At 31.3% G+C, this 17,990-nt stretch overlaps 2 protein-coding genes across 2 annotated transcripts; both read left to right on the top strand.

Annotated features, from left to right (window-relative positions):
• The first annotated feature begins 914 nt into the window (after positions 1 to 914).
• Positions 915 to 1,640, top strand: LOC145005770 (uncharacterized). The gene has a single exon (XM_078964880.1). The coding sequence runs from the start codon at positions 915 to 917 to the stop codon at positions 1,638 to 1,640; it is 726 nt and encodes a 241-aa protein (XP_078821006.1).
• A 12,193-nt stretch (positions 1,641 to 13,833) lies between these two features.
• Positions 13,834 to 16,547, top strand: LOC145035152 (F-box/LRR-repeat protein At4g14103-like). The gene is made up of 4 exons (XM_078983746.1): positions 13,834 to 14,851; positions 15,003 to 15,149; positions 15,231 to 15,379; positions 16,168 to 16,547. Exons 1-4 carry the CDS (start codon positions 13,955 to 13,957, stop codon positions 16,184 to 16,186), a joined length of 1,212 nt encoding a protein of 403 aa, XP_078839872.1. The 5' UTR covers positions 13,834 to 13,954; the 3' UTR covers positions 16,187 to 16,547.
• The last annotated feature ends 1,443 nt before the right edge of the window (positions 16,548 to 17,990 follow it).

Below are 17,990 nucleotides of genomic sequence, written 5' to 3'. Positions count from 1 at the left end.
TGATGGTGGAATTTGATGGCATAATGCAAGATCATGTTAGACGCATAGAAAATCAAGAAATTCATCATCATTATCTTGGCCCCAAAATTCAAAATGAACTTATTTCTATCTTAGGCCACATGGTTAGAAGTTCTATCATTAAAATAATTAAAGAGGCTAAATATTTTTCTATAATTCTTGATTGTACTCCGGATGTGAGTCATCAAGAGCAAATGACTTTAATTGTAAGATGTGTGAATTTGTATTCTAACAAAATACAAGTTAATGACTATTTTTTAGAATTTTTAAAAGTTGATGATACTTCTGGTTTGGGACTTTTTAATGAGTTATTAGATGCATTAAAATTGTTAGATCTTAATGTGAATGATGTAAGGGGTCCATGTTATGATAATGGGTCTAACATGAAAGGAAAACACCAAGGGGTTCAAAAACGATTTCTTGAAATTAATCCTAGAGCTTTATATATGTCATGAGCTTGTCATAGTCTAAACCTTACCATTTGTGACATGGCACTTTCTTGTCGTAAAGTTGTTTCTTTTTTTGGTATTGTTCAACTCTTATATTCATTATTTTCTAGTTCTACTAAAAGATGGAAAGTATTATTGGATAATGTTCCAACTTTAACTATAAAGTCTTTATCTAATACTCGTTGGGAAAGTATAATTAAAAGTGTCAAAGCTATTAGATTTCAAACTCCTCAAATACGATTAGCTTTGTTAAACTTGGCTAAATCATGTGATGATCCAAAATCAAAAACTGGAGCCAAAAGTTTAGTTAAAGCTATTAAGAGTTTTGAATTTTTACTTAGTATGGTTATTTGGTATGAAATTTTATTTGCTATTAATATGGTAAATAAAAAATTGCAATCTAAATCTATTTGTATTGATGCCACTATTAACCAATTATAAAATGTAATGACATTTTTTAAGAAATTTAGAAATGAAGGGTTTGCTTCAAGCATAAATATTGCTAAAACAATTGCTTTAGAAATAGGTGTTGAACCTACATATCCACATAGGCGTAATGTCACTAGAAAAAAACAATTTGATGAAAGTGATAGTGAAGAAGAAGAAATACAATCACCGGAAGAGTATTTTAAGATTCATTACTTTTATGTTGTTGTGGATGTTGCAATTGTTTCATTAAACACTAGATTTGAACAATTAAAATATTTTGAAAGTATATTTGGATTTTTATATGATTCAAAGATTTTAAAGTCATTGTATGAAAATAATCTTAAAGAGTGTTGTATAAAGTTTTCAAATACCTTTTCTAATGGCAATTTTTCTGATGTGGATTTAAATGATCTTTTTACCGAATTAAATTTTTTGCAAAAGACTCCTAATGATATTAAATCTGCAGTTGAAATTCTAGAATTTGTTAAAGTTGAGGATTGTTACCCAAATATTTTTATTGCATATATAATCCTATTAATTATTCTTGTAACTGTTGCATCTGCAGAGATGAGTTTTTCAAAGTTGAAATTATTGAAGAATTACTTAAGGTCATCGATATCACAAGAAAGGTTGAACGGCTTGGCAATTCTATGTATAGAGAAGGACAAGCTACACAAGATTGATCTTGAAGATATTATTAATGATTTTGAATCTCAAAAAGCTAGAAGGAGTATTTTTCTTTAGTATTTTGGATTTTGTAAAGGAAATTGTTATATTAAGATGCTAGTACATCTATTTTTTTAATTAGTGAGTTATTATAAAAATGTTGATGAAATTTATGTATTATAAGGGCCTTTTTTTTCCTTCTCGCCCCGGGCTCCAATTATGTTTGGAACGGCCGTGTCTATATCTATAGGGTGAGCGTGGTCCCAAAGCTAGACGAGACCGAAACCAAAAACATGTGAAATGGAAAACCAAAAATTGAATTGTTCTTTTACTTGATTCTGGTTTAGTATATGTACCGGTTTGGTTCGGTTTTTATGGTCAATTTTCTCACTTGTATCTGAAACCAGAGCGAAATCTAGCTTTTGAAATAGAAAACAAAAAAATGAACCGTTGTGTGTACTCGGTTCTAGTTCGGCATGGGTTCAATTTGTTTTTCCCGTCCATTTATTGACCCCTATACATGTGTAATGATTTTAAACGTACAACACGTGAAAAAAATGTAATAGCTTATAAAATTATTATTGTTATCTTTGAATTGTTATAGCTTAGAATTGTTGTAAGATCGTTTTTAACAAGAAATACTTTTAATTGAAAAAAGGGTCCCATCATCTCTTCCATACTATCAAGCCATTTAACCAAAATATATGATATAAAGATGGCCAAATTATGAATTTAAAGTCCAACGGATTATGAATTTAAATTCGAGTTATTCAAGGTTTTCAATATTGTCAATCCTATTTTGCTCTTCATTTCCTGTTAGCATCGACTAGATTAAGGTTAAGAAATCAACTTGAGTGCAAACATGATCTTGCATTCATCTTTGCTAAGACCTTTGATACCCATTTGAGTATTGATGGTGAGCTACTCTGGTCTATTTTGAAATCACAGAACACACACAAAAAAAATCTCATAGGACTGATGCAATTTTATTTATGCTATGATGTATTTGGGAAAATTTCATAATATATGATGAAATGAGAGAAGACATGAGATCAAAATTCAAACCATGTAGACTTGTCTATTTATTTTCTTGTATCTAAACCATTTAGAGAAGTGGTTATACTAAATCGTTTAGATTTGAGTTGACTTGAATGCATCAAGTTATTTCCTTGTATCTAAACCGTTTAGAGAAAGGGTTATACTAAATTGTTTAGATTTGATTTTGGCTACATCAGGTTTGTGTAAAAGTAAAATTATGACTGTGTATGGAAAGTCACAAAACATGGCATGTTTTGAACTAGAATATTGAAGGGGTTAATATTACATATTCGGAAAGATCCTAAATCTTTCCAAATAAGGCTAAAAGTTTTTTATGGTTTGTTGCAAATTAATGTCAATTGGTACAAGAAATCTAACATTTTTTGAGGAGGGGAAAAACCTACGATGCTTCTATTGTGCGACCGTTCGTAGACATATGACTTCGCCATAATGGATTGCATGGGTTATTCTAGTCCACCGATTACACCTAAAACACAGAGTGTTTTAGATGTAATGAGCTTATTAGGTGTTTTGGTGTATTGGATGAACTATGTATTTTAAATGTAACGGATGCACTATGTGACAAGAGACATGTTTCATGAGCCAAATATCCCGTGACTATGTTAACAGAGAAGATGAAGACTACGTCACTGAATTAGCTTGTCATTGGGTTTAAAAGGAGGCCGCCTAGACAATGGTGTTATTAGTATATTCGTTATCATTTTTCCAAGTCGCTGAAGATCTTGACAAAGAAGGGGCCCGTAGCAGGTTAGACACAACTAGTCGGGGGCTAGTGCCACTTCCCTAATGAGCCCATGGTAGGGCGAAACTAGTTGGCATACATAATCTGAGAGAGTTGGTATCAGGTTTTTACAAAGGACCTTGGTACACTGCACATGCAAGAAGTAGTGTTGAACTTAAATCCATGACACATGGCTCTACCATTTACCATGGTGGGATATGCTACCGGTTTGCATGTGGTTGCTAAGTATCTCTAGCACCCCTTATACCTAATAATTGTAAGATAATAGGGATAAAATAGCTTTGGAAAGTCTGAGAATTGTGATTTTACTATCAAATCAAAGTATTGGGTGGTACTCCCTAATCTTTGATTGGATAAGACTCAGAAGAGAAAAGAACAAAGAATGAGTGTATGAATTTTCGTAAGTACCAGAAAAAACTGACCAAAATCAGTTAATTACCTTCTTTGTCTGAAAACTGTCAAAACTGTCATAAAACAGTTTGGCAATAGTCAACAAACTGTCATAAATCCGAGTTTTCTATAAGAATTAATACCAAGTCAAAAACGGGTCAAATATTCTAAATTTGGATTTCTTATGCATTTTCAATACAACAATATAACCCAAACAGCTCGATCCCATCCAGGGGCTCTGCCCCTTGGACCCCGCCAGGGGCTGTCGCCCCTTGGACCCCGCTCCCAGGGGCGTTGCCCCTGGACCCCCGTTCGTTTAGGGGTTTCGCCTCTAAATGACAGTCTACTTTTAATCTTGAATTAACTTAAACAAGTGTGCACTCCACACCTTCTTTACTTGTTTAATATTTATCAAGATCACTTTTGGTCAACAAAAGTAATCCCATTACACTTAAAACACATTAGTGAAACAAATCGCCAACAATAATCTATCCTAAGATATCCGAAGGAGGACGAGGTACCTCATTAATAACAAAATCTATTTTAAATTATTTTAGATAATGTGGTGTAGTGCAAACACATATCTTAATTAGGAAATACAATTGTTTACAAAAGTGTCTAGTGTGCCTCGATATGGAAAAATGATACTTTGTTTTAACATTTACGACACTCATTCGAAAGAAAAAACAACTTCATTTAACACCGTACCTGAACGTTTGCTAAGTATAATGAAGATAAATCATGTTGTTCAAATAGAGAGTAAAGTATCATGCCCATACTTAACCTAAAGCGTTACATATGGATTCTCACATTCGTACCACCTTAGGAAGAATGCATGAACACTCACGGACACATGAGGATATGAAAATCCAAAAAAAAAAAAAAACTTAATGCATGTAATCAATTTTGCTAACACACATTGTAATGAAACATGGTACTGGTTTTCGATGAAATGTTAACTACGAGATGCAACTATATGGTATGTTTAATGTCAAGGTTTACATGTTTACAATGAGGAAAATGTAAGGCCACAAAATATGAAAAATGTTATATAATATTATGTCAATAGTACTTCAATGAAAATCTTTATATGTCGAAACACTCAATAAATAATACAACATAATATAGATAAGAAGACAAAATATTGCAAAAAAAGGAAATTTGTTTCCAAATGGATGAATATTTCTTGTTTACTAGTATCATCAAACGTCGTCTATCGTATGATGTAAATACAGTTTACTATTTTGTTTTAAAGTAAATGAAAACTTCAGACTCATTAAGGTAAATATATGATTGTTAGACTAAAGTTACTCTCAATATCAAAATATTCATGAAGTAGCAAAGGCAAAGAGAAGAAACCCTACTTTTTTTAACTACTAAATCTATATATTATTAAAAAGCTAGCAAGTAACTAATGAAGAAAAAGGAACAATTACGTAATTGTGTTTTTTCAACCGGTCAAAAGAAAGATTTTTTTTTTTCAATAATAGATCTATTCGAGAAATTATTAGTAGCAAACATCACTGCATCCTGATACGACCACAAAACCTATATAATAGCCATAAAAATAACATCAAATGCTCTCTTCTTCTCCAACACTAATGACACATTATCTATCCACTCCAACAAATCTTTATTCGTTTGTATAAGAGGAAAATGATGGTTTATCTATTTATTCACCATAAGCCACACCTGATTGGAAACTTCATACTTTAAAAAACAAGCGGTTAATATCTTCTATATTTTTTTTCCATAATCAGACACAAGGTAGAAGGAGTGTCTACACCTTTATCCTCCAAATTTCTTCTAGTTGGGACTCTATTAGGAACCATTGTTCACATTAAGACATTAACCTTAACATGAGCGATTCAATTCCAACGAGTTTGTGTATCTCCACCCCTTAAAGTAACATCACCAATGTACTGTCTCGTACAAGCGCTGTAAAATATATCTATATGACTTAAATCTCACACAACGGCGGACGCAAAAAAAAATCCGGGTTGCACAATTTTTTTGGAGTTGCACTACTAGAAAAAAATTCATTTGTGACGCTAGTTTCTTGTCACAAAATCTGTCAATAAAAGGTTTACCGACAAAAATTTACAAAATTTACACTCATCGAACTTTGTGACATATTTCTAACGGATTTGTGAGAGCTTTCTGATGGAATTGTGATAGATTTACAAAATTTTACACTTTTAGGACGAAATCGAGTAGTTGCCCGTGCCATCCCAAGGCATGAAGTGTGTCCGCCCTTGATCACACAGTCGTGGTATGAACTTGACAAGAAACATGCGAGACAACCTATGAAACTGTGAGTTGGTCAGCTTCAACACTACCACACACAAACTCTCCCTATTCCCACTCCCACTCCGACACACCATTACACCATCTATTCGGAATGAGACGAGCTTTTTTTTCAAGCGCATATATTCCATCAAATCTATTCATGAATTTGACATCCCATCCAATAATCATGCTAAAATTTAGTAGACAGATCATTGCCAACTTTCTCTTTTAAGAGTATTAATCAGGAAAATATCGTGATAATAGAACTAAGAATTTTATACGATAGTGGAGCTATAAAATTTAAAAGTAGGGTGAAACTTGATAAGGGGTTGTTTGATAGTTGTTGATTGAGTTAGATCTAACTGAGTTCGAGGCCTGACTGGTTTAAAGTATGATTGAATCTACATCTGACTGAAACCATATTGTTTGATTATGCATCTGACTGATTGTGCCGAATGATGAAAATGAACATTTCACCATTTTTTCTGTTTGCAACTCAAACGATACAAATTCATATTTTCTACATAAATAAAACCAACCATCAATGACAATGAACTTTGAAATTGTATGTAATTTTGAAATTGTATCGAATTCACCAAGTTTATTATTCATTTATATTAATATCAAACATGCAACTCAAAAGAACAAAATTATATATATCTTGCAACTTAAACAAGCTATATATATCTAGGGTAGAGATTAATACATCATACTATCTCACATATATGATAAGACACAAACTTTGAAGCTACAAAAAGTATATGATAGTAAACTTTAGGCTTCTAAAAGTATAATTTTACTTCCAAACAGTAAATGAGATCAATCAACTGTATCCCCAAAACATTAACTAAGTTTATTTCCTCACTTTTTCATATGTTAGTCATAAAAAACTTGGTTTGACTTGGGTTTAATGTAACACACATTTTCTAGAATAGATTAGTTGAGGGCTTGAGGGATCAAAGATAAGGTTTTTGGGAAAAACCTTGTGCCACAACATGGAGAATGGAGTACCACGATGATGCATTACAATTTCAAAATACGTACATCTGATGGCCGCCATGACGTGGCAAGAAGGATGTCACGATGTGGCAACAACTACAGCCCAAGCCTATGATTTTTAGGTTTCATGTATATTTAAGCCCTTAACCTCAAGGATTAGGGCATGCTCTTCAGCCTCCAATCCCTCGACATGAAATCCTATCCTTCAAGCGTGTTTGAGAGCCTATCTTATTGATTTGTAGCTTATTCTTTGGATTGTGGTAATGCTTGGGGGAGATGGAAGTTCACACTGGTGTAAGGAAGCAAGGAGATGGTTTGGATCCATCATTCTCTTTCGATTTATGAGTTATTTAAGGTATAAAGTTCATAACTCGGCGTTTCATTTTCTAGATTCAAGTTTGGGATTATTTTGGGTAGTTTTGGTCCCTTCCATGGATGCTCTTGGAGTTTGATGAACTCCAAAGCTTTATGGTCCTCTCATTGTCTCTAAGCTTATGATGATTAAGAAAAGAGCCATGTTTGGAGTCATCTTGTGTTCTTGCACAAGTTTTGGTCACATTAAGGACTTATTGGACATAGAATTGTAGATCTTGCCTTGTGGTGGAGTCCTAATGGATAAAGTTGGAAACTTTATCCATTTAGTCATTAAAATAGACTAGATCTGAAGTTATAGGTTTATATATGTAAGGATTAAGCACTTAATGAAGAATATGACATTTTTTTCAGGATCCACGATATGGCCAAGAGATTTCCACGATGTGGCGAGGTCCTGCATGTCAACTGTTTTGTCCTAAGATGCCCATGACGTGGCCAAGAGGTCTCCACGTCGCGATGAGCATTGACCTGGTTGACTGTTTACTTTTGTTGACCATTGTCCGTTGACCTTTGACCACTTTTGTAACATCCCAATGATGAGGTATTTTCAATTTTAACACTATGCATGAAGGAATATTGCATTTGGACACTTATGGTTGAGAAAGATTGCAAGAATGAACCAAAGTGGCATTTTGGTGATTTTAGCCAAAGTGTTAGTATGATGGGCGTAATTTGTGTATCCTAGGTGTAGTGAGGAGGATTGTACATAACAAAATATCAAACCATAATTTTTAGGGTTTGGTCCATATATAAGTATCATTATCACCTCATTTCTCATTCCCTCATCAGCCTCCACCTAAGAAAACGTCCTCTTGCTAACCCTAAGTGAGTAAAGTGCATCTTGAGCTTATCTCTGTGTTTTGGTGTTATTTTTAAAGAAGAAGAAGGTGGTGGGAAGACCTTGAAGCTTGGGAGAAACTTAGATCTAGGATTCTTTCATTGCTAGCAACCTCGAGGAGGTAAAAAAAACTCTATACTTAACCATCTTATCTTGTAGATATATCCATTTCTTCATTTAGAGCATTTTTGGTCCCAACTATGATGATTCTTGATTATGGCAGCCTCTTAATCGATTAAGACGTCCTTTCAGACCTAATGAGGGCTCTTGAGTCATAAAAATGTAGTATTGATGCTTAATTTTTCCCGTGCATGCTCTAGAAGGTCTTAAGGTGTTAAGAAGTTGGGATTTTGTGTATTAAGCACTTACTGAGCATGCAAAGTTATAAACTTGGAAACTTTATGAATCTTAGTGGTATTTTTGCTTTGGATCTGTATTTGGACATAATAAGTCGAAGAATTAAGCATTTAATGTGGAAAGTGAGACTTTGATGTGTACGCCAAGTGTACGAGGTCAACGGCCCGATCTCGACCAAGGCTCGAGTACTCCGACGTACGAGGCCAGAGCTGACTCTGATGGGTTGACTCGCTAACTTTGACTTTTGACCAGAGTTTTTACCAAGTTGACATTTGGGTATTTTGGGTATTTGAGTTGTTAATTAAAGATCAGGTTTTGGTTTTGGTTAGGTGATTGTTGAGCAGATTTTCAGAGCAGAGTTTTATTCAGTTTGCATTACAACTGAGAGGTGAGTTTCCTCACTGTTCCTGTGGGTCGAAGGCACCAATACCGCCCCTTTAGTTATGTATCCTGGTATATTGGATGTTGCTATACGATAGTCATTTGTAGACCTGTCTGCTAGTCTGTTAGCTGGTTATACGATTATCTATTGTTGGATATATGTTATTTGGTATGTATATGTCGACATGGTATGGTGGGGTTGAGACTGTACTGCTTTGTGATATCAGTCACCATTCCGGGGAATTCCAACCAAAAGGTTGTAAGCCAGGAAATTCCAGCCAGAAGGTTGTGGGTCGAGGGTAACCAACCAGGAGGTTGTGGACCCGTTATGTATGGGGCAAGCCAATTGAAAGGTTGTGGGCCGGGGCATTCAAACCGAAAGGTTATGGGCCAAGGTTAATCCAACCAGGAGGTTGTGGATCCGTTATCTGTTTGATTATATGTTGTGTGGTGGTACTTTGGGGGAACTCACTAAGCTTTTGCTTACAATTTTAGTTTATGGTTTCATGTACTTCTGAGGATCATGGGAAGGTGAAGGCGTGGTCATACACAACTTCTTATTTTTATGTCTTTGGGTCTTGGGAAAACTCTGATTTGAAATAATGATTTTAAAACAATGACTCTTTTTGTAAACAATAGTGATTCATTGTTGGTTTTGAAAATTTTAAATTTATGGTGATTTTCTATGAGTGTTACAAGTTTGACTTTGGGTCAAACTTGAAGGACTTGAGTTAATGATTAAGGATCTATCTTTGTTTGGTGTTAGTCGGTTCGTAGGGGCGATCAGTGCATGGAGTGGGGGTGTTGTTGTGTTTCCTTAGGTCTTCGATTTAGGTAAGTTTCCTCATTATACTATGTGTTATAGTATATATCATTGTATATTAGGTTATAAGAGTAGTGGTATGTTGGTTCGAGTACAAGAGGTTGGTGGTCGTCTAGTTGAGTAGCATAAGGGTTGTATGCAGTCATGTAGGACAACCTGAGAATGCTTGATCTAGGCTTTCTTGCCTATTCCTTGTTTGCTTGTAGCTCTAGAGTAGGATCACATGTTCAACTATCTATCTCACCTCTGTTTACATATAACTATGCATTCATCAATGATCTGCCAGAGGTGATATAAAGTAATGTACGAGGTCCGATATACTGTAGTGAGATGTTAGGCACATAGACTAGTGTAAATACTTGCGTGTGTTTATGTTCTTATTTGAATGTTTGTTTAATATATATGTTGACATATCAGGTGGTGGGTTGAGGCGGTCTTACTTTGTGCGGTAGACCAAGATACATGCGGGCCAGTGGTAGAATGTAGGCTGGGTGCGGACCAACTGTATGTTGTAGGCATGGAAGGGGGATCAATTGCGGACTGGAGGCGCAAGTGACTGAAGGCTCATGTATGTGCATGCATTATATGTATACTAGACGAATGTCCGCACGTTGCGCAGAAACCCCTATATAGTTGGAATCTTTACAAATATATGTTTTTTAAGTATAACAATAGTGTTGTTGTTAAATTTGATATAATAATTTGTATGCTAAATTGATATAATATATTGATTATTTTAAATTATATGATAATATATACATCTATTATAAATGCATAAATTCAATCGTTTGGATGACTTCTACCTACGAATTACTCATGAATGAAATTAAATATAATATATGGTTTAATGTTATTTATAGTTGTTGTTATTGTTAATTAATTTTTCAAAATTTATTTGTTTAACGTTTTAATTTCTATCATTATAATTAGTTAAAACATCATACATTGTTTTTTGATTTTAAAGGTAGCAATATAATCATTTATATAGAGTTATTTTTAATTATTGTTATTGTAAGTTATTTGAAGCTACTTATTTGAAAATTTTAACGATTATAAAAATATATTTATGAAATATTTTAGTTAAATTGAGATTACAATTTAGTTTTTGCATTTAACACTAAAACTTATCACTTTTAACTATTCATAAAATATTCTTTGAGTTTTTAAGTGGAATGAAATTTATATATAATTTGACACTGTAATGTTATATTTATATTAACAGTTTAAGTATTTTGTCAAAACTGTTCAAAAGTTGTAGCTTTAAACTGATAATGATTTACATACAACAACTAATATGTTAAAAGTTAAAGACATAACTTTATAGATAGATTTAAATATATTATTTTAATATTGAAATTTAGTTTATTTATAATTACACTTTAGGTTTGATATTTATTTAACTTTATTAACCAAATTATAATCATTATTAGAAACACTCTACAATTTATCACTTTTAACTATTTATAAAATATTTTTTGAGTTTTTAAGTTCAACTAAAATTTATATTTAAATCGACCGTGTAATGTTATATTTAAATTAACAATTTAAGTATTTTATATAATTTGTTCAAAAATTGTAGATTTAAATTGATAAGGGTTTACATCCAATAATATATTAAAACTAATAAATTAAATATAATATGTTAAAAGTTAAAAACATAACTTTATAAGTAGAAGTAAATATATTATTTAAAATTAAAATTTAGTTTATTTATGATTACACTTTAGGTTTGATATTTATTTAACCTTATTAACCAAGTTATAATCATTATTAGAAGACACTACAATTTATCATTTTTAACTATTTACAAAATATTTTTTAGTTTGTTTAAGTTAAACTAAGATTTATATTTAAGTTGACCCTATAATGTTATACTTAAATTAATAATTTAAGTATTTTATACAAATTGTTCCAAAATTGTATCTTTAAAATGATAATGGTTTACGTCGAACAATATATTAAAACTAATAAATTAAGTATAACATGTTAAAAGTTAACATAACTTTATAAGTAGAAGTAAAGATATAATTTTAATATTGAAATTTAATTTATATATGATTACAATTTAGGTTTAATATTTATTTAACCTAATTAACCAAATTATAATATTAGAAAGAAATTGAAAAGTCATGAGAGTTTCAAATGAATGTGGTGAAAGGAAAAATGCTTCATTTATAAGTATATATAGATATAGATATAGATTGTAGTGTGTGGTATTTTGGGGGAACTCACTAAGTTTTGGGTTACAATTATGGGTTAAATGTTTTTCAAGTACCATTGGTGATCGTGAGAAGGTGGATGTATGACTGTACATCATCAACAACATTGGAGATTCCGCATCCTCTCTAATAAATGAATGTTTTTTTTTTTTTTTTGCTATTTGTCACACTCTCATTCAATTTGTCAAATGTCATTTTGTGATTATTTTGAACTAATTTTTTTCCACCTGTCATTTTATGAGTTTTTCTATTTTATTAAATTTCATATAATGTTTTAATGTAATAATTGCAATAAATGGATATTAATTTCACTAATAAAATTATATTTTAATTTCTAAATTCCTAAAATTAAAGCTCATTAGTTTATTTTTTGATTTAAATTACTAGTTGTGAGACCCATGTATTATATGAGTTAATTTAAAAAAAAAGGTAAATATAAAGGTTAAAATATTTAAGAACATTTAATTTATAAGAAATTAGGAAAAATAATGAATTATTATAATGAAAATGTTTTTTTTATCTTTTAAATTTAAACAAATAATTTAAATAAAGAAAAGAAACTAATGAGCTCTAATTTTAAAATTCTGAAATTAAAAGGTAAGTTTATTAATGAAATTAATATCAATTTATTGCAATTATTACATTAAAATATTGTGTAGAATTTAAGAAAATAGAAAAACTCATAAAATAACATGTGAAAAAAAAAATTAATTCAAAATAACCACAGAATGACATTTGGTAAAATTGAATGAGAGTTTGACAAGTGACAAAAAAGACCTTTACTTATTAAAGAGGATGCGGATTTATAATATTGTGACACTTGTCAAAAGGAGAATAAACTTATTTATTTATTAGAATAGAGAGATTTGTTTAAAGATAAAAAATATTTACATTATAATAAATCATTATTTTTCTTATTTTCTTAAAAATTCAAAATCCATAAACATTTTGGCATATATATATATATATATATATATATATATATATATATATATATATATATATATATATATATATATATATATATATATATATAAGTTAACCTATGTAATAAATAGATCTCACAACTAGTTATTATATTACTATGATTTTCAAACAATTGTATTTTGGAACTAATGTGTGTTCTTAACTTGGGGTTTTTGAAAATAGTGTTTTTACCTTAATTAAAAATGAAAGTTTTGTTTGTGAAAATGAGACATTTCATTTAACCTCAAACTCAATTATGTCTTCAATCTTTATTTTGTTCTCGGTTTTTGTTTGCAACACTCCCTCGTTTCTTCAGTCTCAAACACATTCGGATTAGGTCCTGACATCTTACTAATCCAATAAGAGGTTTATCGAACAACCCTAAGAGCTTTGAGTACCTAATAGGAGTTGTTATTGATGATGTCAAACAAATTCGGATTCGGATTAGGTTAGACTTGACATCTTACTGGACCACTAAAAAGCGTATCAAACAACCCCAAAGTTATCATAAGTTTTATGCCACTGATTCGTGCACAATATTTTTTCTCCGTACACAACAATTTGTGCTTTAAAGTGTTGTATTGTACAACTCTATAATACATAAATTGTTGTGTATGACAAAAAAATTGTTGTGTACGAATCACTTCCTTAAATTTTAAATTGTTGGGATGTGTAGATTTATCATACCACCTAATTTTAAACTTTTGTTATTGAATAAACCATTAATGTTATGTTAAAAATAGAATACTGACCAACTAATATCATTATATTTCTTTGAAAAGTCAAACATTTTCTAGTTTAAATATTTTAAAATTGTATCCAGACAACAACAAAACCTCCCCTGGACATTTAACTAGGCAAAAGAAATCCAAAAACCCCCAATTCAAAACCCTAGAATTTTGTTTTGAATTAGAATCCCAATTCTCATTTCCTCAAGAAATCGAACTTTGCGCTATGTCGAAACGGCATAGGCATTCGGAAATCAAAGAAGAACAAGATATCATTAGCAAATTGCCAGACGCACTACTCACACACATCCTCTCATTTCTCCCAGAAGCTGATGCGAATCGGACACGCATTTTGTCGAACAGGTGGAAGGACATCTGGGCGTTTCTCCCAAATCTCCGTTTCGTTATGCCCTTTTGTTGGTCAGCTGAAGAAGTGAAGAAATTTCACGATTCAGTTGATCAAGTCATTGCTTTTCGTGGTGTTATGCATACTAATAGGTTCTATCTTTACTGTTCAAAGAACTGCGATTACAATCGTTTTTATGAGTGGCTTTGTGCTATTGTTAAATATAAGGTTCAAGAAATTGAACTTAGGTTTCCCGCTGATAGATTTAGGGTTAAGTTCTGTTGGAATTTGTTTAGGAGTTGCAATGCACTCGTTGGGTTAACTTTGAGAGGAGAGTTCGTTTTAGATGTGCCTGAAGATGAGTTGCTTTTTCCTTGTCTGAAGAAAATCAATCTGGTATCCGTTGTTTATTCGGGCGATCAATCACTAACAAATCTGATTTCAGGGTGTCCTGTTTTAGAAGAACTGTTTGTGGAGAGACAGGTAATCGGTTCCTCAGACAATTTGGAGGTTTTTAAGGTCTCATCGCCTTCTTTAAAGAGATTAAGGATGTCATTTTCACTGTGTGTTCGTGGGGATTATAAAGCTGTCATTGACGCTCCTAACCTAGAATACATGTACATTGTGGATGTAATTTCATCACACTACACTTTTCCAAATCCGTTGATGTCTCTTGTAGAAGTTTACATGAAGACCCCAGCTGTTCGCAATACTGAATATCTTCTTCCAACCCTATCATCGGTCAAATCATTGACCTTGACTGATTCAACATTAACGGTATCTTTCTCTATCCATTCAAGATATTTCGCTTATTATTTTAATCCTAAACCGTAACCACTAATTACATTCAATAGTACACAAACATTACCTTATGCATTTAATTATCCCCATTTTAGATATATCCTATGACTCTATTTGCTTTATACAGGCTATCCACAATGCGGATGCTGTAACCATAGGCATATTCGATAACTTGGTCAAACTTGTGATTGGTGTTGACTCTCGAATTGGCTGGCTTTTGTTGCCAACTCTTTTTGAAAAAATGCCTAATCTAGAGCATATTACTTTTATGGATGTAAGTTTTTGTGTACACAACACTTTCTTTGCTTTCCAATGGGTAATTATTGGTATTTATTTGTTTATCATCATTCACTAGGGACTTGTACCTTTTCCGCGTGAACAACATCCATTTAACATGAACTGGGACCCACTATTAGATCCTCCAGATTGTTTGCGGCATAAAATGAAGGAAATCAAAATACTCAACAAAGAAGCAATCACACAAGAAGAGCTCCCTTTGATCAGGTATATGTTGGAACAATCGTTTCATTTGGAGAAGTTGAGCATAAATGCTCATAAAATCAATCCTAATATTCGTAACAAGTTATTAAAGTTCCTCCGTGCCTCCGCTTTGTGTCGGATTGAATTCATTTGAAGTCATTCGGGAGGCGTTTTGAATCTTTGCAAGTTCTAGTTTTTTTAATGCTTGATAAAATTAGTATAGTTTATGGTTTCATACCTTATATATATATGTTAAATATCATATATTGCAAGAAGTAATAGAGAGTAATATCAAAAGTGTTGACTAAGGTTCATGTTTTTTTGGTTTATCTCGTGAGCATCCTTTTTGTTTGGTTGTTTTTAAATCGGTATATTGATATGGTGTTGAATGTTTATAAGTTATAACCCTTTAAGTTGTAACTTTGGGGTTTTTTAGATTTAAAACGCGACGTGATAGAACATAAGTAGTTTATCCAAAGACAAAGTTAAACGTATGTTATCAAGAATATTCACATAAGTACCAAATTTCTTGCTTTACGTGTGTGCCTATATGTGCGATTTGTTATGTCAAAAGACCAAATACAATATAACGATCAAATTGGGAAAATAAATAAGGTTGTAACAAGAAAAGGAAAGAGAAAAGATACAGTTGTAAATGGATGTAAGTCATGCTTTGTTATCACTTACGTTTACACGAGTTGATAATTATTTTGATTTTGATTACACGTATGATTGAGAGATCTTAATTAGAGATCTTGATGTTTTATGTTATATAATGCCTGTATTTATTGTGTTATGGATGTGTGTTTCAGGTACAAATCTGAGAACTAATAAAGACAACAAGCAAATGATGACATAGCAAGTGTTTGATAATCTCATGTTGATCTCATGCTTTAAGAAGATGATCATTTTACAGAAGGTATTAATTGTATATATGGGAGATTTTGTTGAGTGGTTGGCATGTAAATATATAGTTTAGAAATGTAAATTTTTGTAATAGTCTTTAATTACAAGTGTAAAACATGTTGGATTCTTTTGGGAATGGATGACTTTATGTAAAGGTCATGTCGAAAATTTGTGAAATACTATCTTCCAAAATATGGGTGTTATGTTAGTATAACACCCATATTTTGGAAGCAGGAAACCGACATTAATGATAGATTGCTTAGATGAATAACTATGAATTTTTATATATATATATATCCCTAAAACTAGTAATTTCAGTATGTGATATGAGGTGTTTGGTACACATGTTATGTTAAATGGGACAGTTGGTATGTAAGCTTTGGGTCCTATTCTTGTTTTTCCACAAGAAGAGTCTTAAAAAAAAATTAAAAAAAAAAAGTTTTTAAAGAGAGATACTCGAGAAGTGAAGGGTTTGATGAAATTAAACTAAAGAAAGTTAATTGTGTTAATATCAAATTTTTTACTCCGCCTTTCAAATAAAATAAAAAAATCAACTTTTCTACTTCACTATATCTGATAAATATGCGTTAATATTCAATGTGCTGATTATTAGAAATTAGGTGTGAAACCCATGTATTATATGAGTTTAAATAAAAAAAAAACAAATATAAAATTTTAATAATTTGAAAAGTTTGAATTTATAAGAAAAATGAGAAAAATTTGAATTATTAAAATTAATAAGACTTTAATGTATTGAATACATTACATATATAAATTATTTATCATAAATACTTTACATATATATTACCTTACACATTAAATGTGGAATTTTAATTTAATAAAATGAAAAATACAATAAAATGATAAGTGGAAAATAAAAAATTTTAAAAATCTAGAAAATGCCATGTGTCCAAATGAATGAGAAGAGAACAAGTGGCAAAAAAACATTCATTTATTAAGGATGATTCCAATAAACGTATTCAAATTTGCATCTATGTATGTAGTTACTAGGTTATAATAAATGGAAACGATGGTTTTTATTTTTAAAAATTTTATATAAACAAAAAAAAAATTCTTATATATGATATGTAAATTAAACGGAGGATCAGGCAAATAAGATAAAAGGATAATGTAGATACATTACAATTTAAGAGATTTTTTAGTATTTTTAAAAGTTAGACTCTACTAATTATGAAAATACAATGCTATATTGCTATTAGGATAGGATTTAGTTTTTCAAATTTTAAATCAAGGTAGATCTTTTACCAAAAAAGGATCCAGAAGTTGAAGAAATGGTAGAAAACTACCAATGTGACAAATATGCTTTTAAAAAAGAGACGTAATATTTTTAGGTTTTGTTTATTAGAAGAATGTGATTTTGAACAATAAATTAGAAGTGGTATCTAAATGAAAGGGAGGGATGGAGGAGAGAGAGAGAGTTGTTTATATTTGAGTTTGCTTGAACTACATCAAGATCAAGTTTGTTTATAGGAAATATAGGAAACATCGGAGATCTAAGAATGCATATGGAAAACATCACAATATATGCAAGTTTTTAATTGGGATATGGATTTAAAGCGTAATGGATGACTTGGTCAATCTAGGTTACTATGACTTTACACTTTTTGATAATAAATCTCGTTAAGCTTATTTTATATAATTAGAAAGTGGTGGACGCATGATAAAACATTAGGGGTGACACATGATTTTAAGGGTGGCATCCTGGAAA

The sequence above is a fragment of the Lactuca saligna genome, chromosome 1 (genome assembly GCF_052625555.1).
Source record: "Lactuca saligna cultivar CGN05327 chromosome 1, ASM5262555v1, whole genome shotgun sequence".
NCBI lineage: Eukaryota > Viridiplantae > Streptophyta > Magnoliopsida > Asterales > Asteraceae > Lactuca > Lactuca saligna.
The sequence above is the reverse complement of the archived record's forward strand: the minus strand, read 5'-3'. Positions and strand labels throughout refer to the sequence as shown.

Coding starts and splice junctions, on each gene's coding strand:
- LOC145035152 (XM_078983746.1), top strand. CDS start 13,955: ATGTCGAAACGGCATAGGCATTCGGAAATCAAAGAAGAACAAGATATC. Junction 14,852..15,002: donor TGACTGATTCAACATTAACG/GTATCTTTCTCT, acceptor TGCTTTATACAG/GCTATCCACAATGCGGATGC. Junction 15,150..15,230: donor AGCATATTACTTTTATGGAT/GTAAGTTTTTGT, acceptor ATCATTCACTAG/GGACTTGTACCTTTTCCGCG.
- LOC145005770 (XM_078964880.1), top strand. CDS start 915: ATGACATTTTTTAAGAAATTTAGAAATGAAGGGTTTGCTTCAAGCATA.